General features: G+C 46.2%; 1 protein-coding gene across 1 annotated transcript; it reads right to left on the reverse strand.

Moving 5' to 3' along the window:
• Positions 1–5,675: 5,675 nt before the first annotated feature.
• On the reverse strand, positions 5,676–9,565 carry LOC102003013 (olfactory receptor 2S2-like). The gene has a single exon (XM_013522926.1). It carries the CDS (start codon positions 7,511–7,513, stop codon positions 6,554–6,556), a length of 960 nt encoding a protein of 319 aa, XP_013378380.1. The 5' UTR covers positions 7,514–9,565; the 3' UTR covers positions 5,676–6,553.
• Between the last annotated feature and the right edge of the window lie 287 nt (positions 9,566–9,852).

The following is a 9,852-nucleotide window of genomic DNA, read 5'->3' on the forward strand; positions in this document are numbered from 1 at the left end:
CTTTGTTTGTAACTTTGTATTGTCTGTATTGTGCTTGTGATATGTTGTAAAATGTTGTATGTCTGTTAATGTTTCCCTCCTTTTATCTTTAAAATAAAAAAAAATGATACAGGGTTTCAGAACAACAACAAAAAAATAACAAATGCTGGAGGAGCTGTAGAGAAAAAGGAACCCTTCATCACTGTTGGTGAGAGTGTAGACTGGTGCAACCACTGTGGAAATCAGTATGGAGATTCCTCAAAAGACTAGGACTAGAGGTTCCATTTGACCCAGCTATTCCCCTCCTGGGTATCTTCCCAGAAGAATAAAAAACATCGTACCATAGTGACATAGGTGCACCCATGTTTATAGCAGCATAATTTGTAATAGTTAGATCTTGGAAACAACCCAAATGCCCATCAACCAAGGAATGGATAAAAAAAGATATGGTCTTTTTATATAATGGAGTATTACTCAGCCATAAAGAAGAATAAACTCAAGACTTTTATAGGTAAATAGATGCAACTTAAGACCATACTCATAAGTGAAATAAACCAGATGCAAATGTGTAAACATCGTACTGTCTCCCTAGTGTGAGAAGCTGAAAGAGTAAATAAGATCCAAAATGTACAATAGATATTATAAAATGGGAAGAAACTTCAAAAGGAAAGAGAAACTGGGATGGGGGAATGGAGAAAAAAAGGAGGAGAAAAGCAAAAAGCAAATTACTAATTTCTCTTAGTTCATTGGGGAGAAGGGTTTGTGCTACTCTTGTCTGGACAATTAAATGCCAATGTCTTGTACTCTGATTTAAAGAGAACAATATGCAATGTGTTAACCATTGTCACTCTCCAATCATCTTGCTTTGAAATTTAGTTTGGGGTTTTTTTTTCTCTTAAAAAAATTTTAAGCTTTTGTCTTGATGGCATTTGCTGGGTGGCTGCCTTGGCAAGCTTGCTCATTTCCAAGAGACTGGCACAAAAAGGAGAACTCCATGCAGAAATTTCTTCTCTGTCATGTGCCTCCAAGCCTGGCCTGCAGGACAGTGTGGGCATTGACTGGACACTTGTCAGAGGTGTAGAATTTTGGATCCCACTTCAAATTCACTGAATCCAAATCTGCATTTTTAATAAGATTCCCAAAGTCTGTGAAGCATTGACCTGAAGAACTTGAAGAATTTCCAAGTGGCAGCTTCAGAAACGCCCACCAGATGGCAGATTTGCAGCAGGCACAGGGAGCTGGAGCCACCATTGGGCAGCAAGGCTCCTTGTGTAATCATCCTCTTAAGTGTGTACAAGTGTGGGGCCTTTGCTCAACACAGGCGAGAGTGCAGTGGGAGGAGGCGCAGAACAGCCCCAATCCGAGGACGGCAGACTGTGACTGTGAACCATGAATCCCTCCTAGCGGGGCATGCCCCAGTTGTCTTCACGGTCTGAAGAGAGTTATTGCTCTACTCTCATTTTATGGGCAAAGAAATTGAGCCCCAGAGAGGGAAAAACACTTAGACAAGAGCTTAGCAATAGTAAATCTGTTGGAGCCACAGGTGGAAGGCTGGTGTCTGGCTGCAGGGCCCGGGCCCAGAGCCCCTCTGTAGGGGCGGGGCACGACAGGTTAGTCACACAGCACAGCTTGTCCACCCTCTCCTTCCTCCTAACTGCTCTTTGAGCCACCCTCTTGTTTCCTCTGAGAGTGCTAGAAGCTGCTGTTGTGATAATTTAGATTATTAATGAGGGGGTCTTTTCCACAATACTCAGGGTGCAGATGTAGGAACAAAACATTGGTTTTAATGGGGACCAAGCAGGATCAGCTTGAGACTCCAGCAGGTCCTCTGGACATCCTGGGGTTCCCAAGGCTCCAAGCAGCACTGACTGCGACCCAGTGACTTTCTCAGAGGCTCTGAAGAACATTCTTCCAATCACTTTAGTTTTGCCCTTTCAGTTATGAGAACAAAGATTCATCTGAGCAAGACCCAGTGCATTTCTCTCATTCTTTTGGATACATTTGAACTGATGAGAGAAATCTCATAGAATTAAAACATGGAAGTCTTGATAGGGTTGAGGTCATCTGAGCTTGAGCAATGTGTGTCACAGTATAAGAAAATTAAAAAAAAATTGTTAGAGGAAGCAAAGGGTTAAAATGATCTTCATTTCTATTATTAATTATTAATAAGAATGTTAAATTAGTACTGCCTTTATGGAAAACAATAGGATGTTCCTTAAATAGATTAAAAAGACAACTATCACATGGTCCATCAACCCTGTGTGTGTGCGCGTGTGTGTGTCTTACTGAGAGTTGAATCCAGGGCTTTGCATATACTGGGCAAGCACTCTGACACTGAGCTACAGACTCAGCCTTTTGTATTTTTTACTTTGAGATATGCTCTTGCTAAGTTTCCCAGGCTAGCCTGGAATTTGTGATCCTCCTACCTCAGCCTCCCAAGGCTGGAATTCCTCTTAAAGCTGGAAGTACAGGCATGGGCCAGTGCACCCAACAGCAATCCTGCTTCTGAGTACATATCCAAAGGAAAGGAAATCTGTATCTCAAAGAGGCATCTGCACTCCCGTGTTCATTGTGGCATTTTCATCATAGCCAAGAGATGCAATCAACCTAAGTGTCTGTCAGTACATGAATGGACAAAGCAAATATGGTGTATATAAACAGGGGGTCACCATGGAGCCTTTAAAGGGGGTGACCCAGGCATTTGTAACAAAGTAGATGAACCTAGAGGACACTGCACCAAGTGAAATAAGCCAGGCACAGAAAATGCTGAGTGATCTCACAAATATGGGAAATCTTAAAACATAGCTCTCACAGAGGCAGAGACTAGAACAGTTGCTGTGGGTGGGGAGAGGGAAGATGACTGGGAGAGGTTGGTTACAGGGTACACAACCTCAGTTGAACAGGATGAATAAGTTCTGCAGATCTATGTACAGCATGGAGTCTGTAGTTAATGATACTGAATTACGTAGTTGACATTTGCTCACGAGTAGTGCTGTAAGTGCACTCACCACATACACAAGTGGTAATTCTGTGCCGTGACGGATATGTCAGTTATTCCACCATGTATATATACACAACATCACATTTTATTCCTTCAGTGTCAACTATTTTTATTTGACAATTATACCTCAAAGTAGGAAAACAATAACCATTATTAAGACTGGCTTTTACCACAGTGTTAACGCAGCAAGTCAGAAAGGGAAAAGGGAAAAGCAGAGACAAATAAAAAACATCACCAAAGAGCCTCCGAGTAACACACCTGTGTCATGACCACTTTCCTTTGCGTGGCAGAGGCCCCCCCACTCAGGGTGGCCAGGTTGGCAGGACTCTGGCCAGATCAATGATCCCAAAGAGCAGGGTCCTCACTCTAGAGATTTCCAGGGAAGAGGGGCTAACAGATCACCTCTCACTGTTCAAGTGCCCAGACCGTCCCTCAGGGGAACTTGGCTTTCTCTTTCCCCTTTTCTAGAAAGTCCACAAAAGCCTTCATCTTGGGATGTAGGTTGGTATTTTATAGACAATTCTACATGAAAAGAATCTCTGCCGCCACTCAGAATGTAGGCTAGAGCAGATTCTTGGAAATGTGGTGGCCAGACAACATACATATAACCTTTGGAGGTGTCTGTGACACAGGACCTGAGGTCTGCACACAGAGGTTTGTACTCAGATAAATCAAAGTATGTGGTGGAAATAATTATAATCAGTCTCCTGTACATTCCTTTAACACATGTCATGAATCCAGGGGACTGGGAATGGTGCAGGCAATGCAGTACATGGATACCCTAGGGACAGTGATGCTGGGAGGTGACTTTTCCATCGTCCCATTCCCCATCCCTACACTCATACCTACTGTCTTACTCCATTTTCCATTGCTATAACAAGATAGTCAAAGCTGGGAACTTTATAAAGAAAAGAGATTTATTTAGTTCACAGTCTTGGAGGCTGAAAATTCAGGATTGGGAAGCCCCCTCTGTTTGGACTCTAGTGAGAGCCTCATGGCAGAAGGCATCGTCATAATTGAAGTGCATCACGTAGTAAGACAGGAAGCCAGAGAGGTTCAGAGGCCACTCTTGCCCTCTGTGTAACTGCCCACTCTAACTGGCGATACAAGAGCTACATTAATTGCTTCTTGGAGTGACACTCCCAGTGACCTAACTCCCACTAAGTGTCACCTCTGAAAGGCTCCTCCTGTCTGACACCACTACCCCGAGGACCCACTAGAATATGTGAAGCTTTAGAGGACTTATTCAAAGGATATGCAACCATAGCTCCAGACATGGGACCTCAAAAGCATCCAATCTAAAACTCACAGCAGAGGAGAGAGACAGCCAGAGACCAGAAAAGGAGCTTCGACGGTCAGCCTATTCCCCGTTCCACTGCCATGTTTTGTCATTAGTTTTGTTTGTTTGTTTGTTTCAATTTATGCCTAGCATCATCCCTCAAAGAATTTAAGATAACCAAAAACTACATTTGAGAATCCAGGCTTTGTGGTACACACCATAATTCCAGCAGTTGGTAGGCTGAGGCTGAGGCAGGAGGATCATTGAGAGCTAGAGACCAGCCTGGACTACACAGTGAGACCCTGTTTCAAAGATACCTCAAAATGCAGACCATCACGATGGCCATTCATAGTTGTGGAAGTGAGATGTGAAACATCGTACTGAATCTCATGACAAAAACTCAGTTGTATAAGAAATAGCCATTTATTTCTTTGCTTTAATCAAATTAAGTATGACACCAAACCCCCATCTGAGCTTCAGCACAGAAGAGTGAGGAGTAAGAGGAGCCTCCGAGCAAAGGAGCTGCAGCCTGGTTATCAGGCTTGAAGCTGGGCTCCCTTTGAACAAATCTACACTATTTTTAAATGATTTTTGAGTCAAGTTATCTCCTTTCTTTTTTTTTGCTACTGAAGATCTTCTGCCTCATGTAGCATCCGATCTCTCCTGCTGTCAAGGCTGCTGCGGACCATGCAAGTGTCCAGACTCACAGTCTACTGAACCTGTGCCAGAGCAAGTCCACGGGGAGCAAGTCCAATGATGAAGGATGGGTGTGCAATTAAGGATCACTATAACTCTTTGCTTTCCCCCTAATTTTTTTCCAGTACTAGGGACTGAATTTAGGGCCTTTGTGTTGAGCTACAACAAAGCCCTTTTGTGTTGGTTACTTTCCTCTCATTGCTGAGAGAAAACACCTGACACCCAGAATTAAGGAAGGAAAGGTTTATTTAGCTCACAGTTTGTGGAGGTTTCAGTCCATACTCAGCTGCTCCAAGGCAGAGTGCCACGTGGCAGAAGGCAACCATTCATGGCAGCAGAAGACAGCAAAACCAACAAGAGCAAAAAGGTGGGAGTGGAGAGAGCAAGCCTCTTTCCCTCCCTTACATTGTATACAGGCTACCTGCCCCAGGGCGGGTGTAGCACTCACACCCATAATCTCAGGGACCATAGATCAATTACAAACTCTAGAAGCCCACATCATGTCTTCATGAGGCTTTGGGGGGACATCTAGACACAAATCATGACACTTTTTTTTTCTTTTTCTTTTTTCTTTTTTTTTTTTTTTTGGTCTTTTTGAGACAGGGTTTCACCATACAGTTCAGGCTGGCCTAGAACTCACTTTGCAGTCCAGGCTGGCTTCAAACTGGAAGCGATCCTCCTGCCTCAGTCTCCTGAGTGCTGGGATTACAGGCATGCATGACCATTTTCAATTTTGAGACAGTCTCACTAAGTCACTAAGTTGCGCAGGCTGTATTCAAACTTGTGATGCTCATTCCTCAGGCTTTCAAGAGTTCTGGGAGTACAGGAATGTGCCATCCTGTCCAGCTTTTATTGCATTACAGTCTGGGCACATCCATAGGCATGTTGGTAGGTGTTAATGGTAATGGTATGGGTTGTGTGGGAAAGAAAAGATTAGGGCTACTGCCTCTGATATGCAGTCCTACACCACTGTGAGATTGCAGCTGCAGTAGGGAGAGAAGACTGCAAACATTTCTGTATCTCCTCACACATAAGGCTATGGTAAGACCTCTCTTTTCTTGGAGCTAAGAGTGGAGAAGAATCCATAATGGTCCAATCGCCAACACATCATGAGAGTGTGAATGTTATTTTTCTTACTACACAAAGGCCTCTGGGATACCACCAAAGTAGGCACTACCTCCAGCCATTCTACACAAAGTCAAGTAGTGCAGAGAAAGAACCCAGTGCCGCTGAAACCAGCTTTTGCATTTGTCGCTTAGCTTTGCATAAATCAGTGGCTCCTTACAGATATGTACCAGCCTTGGTAGTAGAAGACATAAGGTAACCATTCATTTTCTAGCATAAAATAGTTATGGTATGAATAAATGCTAGTAACTAGCCAGCATCTCCAGAAATGTGAAGGCTCTTTCCTTCTCAGTTCTTAAAGGAAGCTTCCATTGTTTATGAAAAGACAGAGGAAAATAGTATATATTTTTTTTCAATCCTGGTCTCAAGGTCCATGGTACAGACCCGAGAAAAGTTTTTTTTACTCTGAGTTACCTCCTCCCATAAGTAGGAGTGTGGAGGTCAAGCATTCTGTCAGTCATAGTTTAATGGCATCACTCAGTTAGGTGTTTTTGAGCCACCAGGCTCTTCACAGCAGCCTTCACATCCTTGTTTCTTAGACTGTAGATGATGGGGTTCAGCATGGGGGTCACCACCCCATAGAAGAGGGAGATGAGCTTGTCTGTGAGGTCCTGCTTATCTGCCCCCAGTGGGTCTTTGGACTTGGGCTTCCCATACATGAAGAGAATGGTCCCATAGAAGACAACCACAACAGTGAGGTGGGCAGAGCAGGTGGAGAAGGCCTTTTTCCTGCCCTCAGCTGAGGGGATCCTCAGGATGGTGGTGAGGATGAAGACATAGGAGACAAAGATGAACAGAACTGGCACCCCCAGGAAGATCACATTGGCCACCCCCATGCTGATCACATTGATAGAGATGTCAGCACAGGCCAACTTCAGGACAGCCAAGATCTCACAAGTGAAGTGGTTGATGACATTGTCCCCACAGAAGGGCAGTCTCATTGCCTGAGATGTCTGTACTACAGAGTTGATGATACCAGCTGCCCAGGAGCCAGCAGCCATGGGCACATAAGCAGCCTTGCTCATGACCACAGGGTACCTAAGGGGACTGCAGATGGCCACGTAGCGATCAAACGCCATCATGCCCAGGAGCACACACTCTGTGGCTCCCATGGAAAAGGACAGAAACATCTGCCCAAAGCAGGCTGAGAAGGAGATGGTTTTCCTGGGAGTGAGGAAGCTGTCAAGAATGAGGGGGACGGAGGAGGTCGTGTAGCAGATGTCCAGGAAGGAGAGGTTCCCCAGGAAGAAGTACATGGGCGTGTGCAGGTGGGAGTCCAGGATGGTCACCAGGATGAGGACCCCGTTGCCCAGCAGAATCACCAGGTACATTGACAGGATGAGCACAAAGAACGCTTTCTCCAGTTTTGGGTGGGCTGAGAGACCCAGGAGAATGAATCCAAATACAGAGGAGGTCTCATTGTATCTGTCCATGGTGCATCAGTTCTGAAACCTACAAGAACCTGAAGGGTCACAGTCCATGTTCTCTCACCCTAAAAGTGCCCAGACAGCCAGACAGCAAACCTTGCCCTGCTCAACAACAAAAGAGTAACCTTGATGATTGACTCACCTCTCTGGGCTTGATCCACGTTTAGCTTCAATGTCCACTGACAACTAACAAGTTAATTTGTAGTAACCTTTCTGCAGACTACTGATTAGAAAAGCTGGGCAAAATAGATGAAACATCTGTGTGAAGCACTGGAGAGGTTATAAGACAATGGGGCATCCATCAGGTCATGATTCTGGGAAAAATAGACCTGGCAAAGGTGGTCAGACACTTGAAGTTGTGTTTCAACTGCAGCACATGCAGCACTGGAAGAGGCCATGGAGAGGCCACAAAGGTCCACTAACTGACACGTGAGCATGAGGAGCAGCTTTTGAAGTCCAAGGTTCACCGTGCTGGGACTCTACCTCAACTTCCTCCCTTTGGGATGGGACTGAAAGGGCAGCATCACAGGAATAAGGGAAAACCAGAGGGAGACAGACAGCTGTGAGTGCTGTACTTCAAATCTTCTCAAGCCCTGAAACTGGACTGAGCTGGTCCAGTTTTCAATGTTCCCAAATACCTAAGAGAAGCAAGCACAAGTCTATGCTGAAGAAACGTAACATCACCCCCATAACTAAACCATTTCTACAAACAATTTTGCAAATACAACCGCTGGCACACATTTAAAAAGAATAAAGCACACAGGGAAACAGCATAAATAAAAACAAACAGAAAATAAAGTGACCCTTTCCTTGGTGTGCATGGGAACCAGGACAGCTCCGGGGACACCTACTTTGATAATCTGCCTAGACCACTTTGATACCACAGTGCCAAGGTCCTAGCAGCCTGTTGATCCTTTTGTACCCTCAGGGATGTGAAGGGATCCTTTGTGCCTGTGGTGAAGTTACAGGAGTGTTTGACAGAATCTTCTCTCTTGCCTGCATTCTTGGTCTGCCTGACTAGAGGCTCTGCTTAGTTCACAAAGTCCTGGTCCTGCTCTGGTAGATCTTTTTTCTGGGAAGGTTACCTTTTCTGTTTAAATTCTAAGTTGTCTCCAAACTAGAATTTTTTTCCCAGGACCCGTAAAAAATTTGTTTGCAACTTTGAAGGTGCTGGGCATTTGGTTTTATTTGCACTGCATCTAAAAGGTGGTTATTGGAGCTTCCCAGATAGTTATTTCTCCAAGAGTGGTCCGTGTTCTGGCCCCTTCCTCAGTTGTTGCAGGGACACTTCATGCCTGGGAAGATCTGAGGCACTCCTCTGTTGGTATTTAGCGCATAATAACTGTGACCAAGTCAGTGCCTGAAGATTTCAGTCCAGGCTAATTGGCATTTAATGGGCATCTGCTATATGATGTAGGCGGGCTTTTGGTGCTGGGGACACAGCAGCAAAAGGCACAGCCCCTGGACTCAGTCTAATGACGAAGGAGTCTGTGAACAAATGACAGCATCAGCATCACTAATGTGACTCTCAGCCATAACAGGCAGCCAGTTCTCACAACAGCAGGCCCTGGGTCTATTTAGCAATCTGCTCCTTTGCCCTCTGTAAAGCTCCTTGCTTTATAGATCCGGCGTGATCGGTCTGGAGTATAAACTTGACTGAGTGATACGGGGCTCTTTATCTCCCAGAGCGGCTCAATTCATTTTGAAGTGATTATCCTTCGACATGGAGCTGGACTCTGCCCCCCTGCCACTTACCTGGCCCCATCACCTGCCGCTCCCAAAGGCAGCTAACTCTTCCACGCAGCAGCCCTCCAGACACCGAGGAATAGCCTGACTTCAGCAGGAAGATACACAAGAATCAGCCTCCCTTTCTTCCTAGGGCCTTAAAAACTAGAAATACCCGTGAAAGGTGAATGTGTTACTCAGGAATTGACTACAAGGGCAGATGCCGAGAACGGTCCCCAGCCTGCAGACGGCCTGGGTGCCCAAGACAGACGCTCCCGCGATGAACGGGCAGCGGCGGTAAGCAGCCGCGACCCGGTTCTCACTCCGCGCCGGCCAGCGCCCGCCGTCCCGGCACTGGCCCCGTGCGGACGGGGTTCCCGCGGCGGCGGCCGGGGCGGGGCTCGGCTCACCAGTGCTGCCGGACTTCGGGCTCTCGAAGCAGGAGCCGGACAGCCTCAATAAAAAGGGGGCGCTGCTGGGAGGAAGAGGCCGCCGGCTGTGGGGTCGCCGCGAAACTCCTGCGTCCAGCGACCGCTGTGCCGGGTGCGCTCGGCGGCGTCTGCGGAGGCCGAGTCGGCGGCAGTCCTGTCCGCCGGGGCCCTCACTCCGCCCGCGGCGAG

Source organism: Chinchilla lanigera, unplaced genomic scaffold (assembly GCF_000276665.1).
Source record: "Chinchilla lanigera isolate Chin_1 unplaced genomic scaffold, ChiLan1.0 scaffold00071, whole genome shotgun sequence".
NCBI lineage: Eukaryota > Metazoa > Chordata > Mammalia > Rodentia > Chinchillidae > Chinchilla > Chinchilla lanigera.

What these genes read in the sequence shown, in the direction of transcription:
- LOC102003013 (XM_013522926.1), bottom strand. Translation starts at nt 7,513, where the DNA reads ATGGACAGATACAATGAGACCTCCTCTGTATTTGGATTCATTCTCCTG.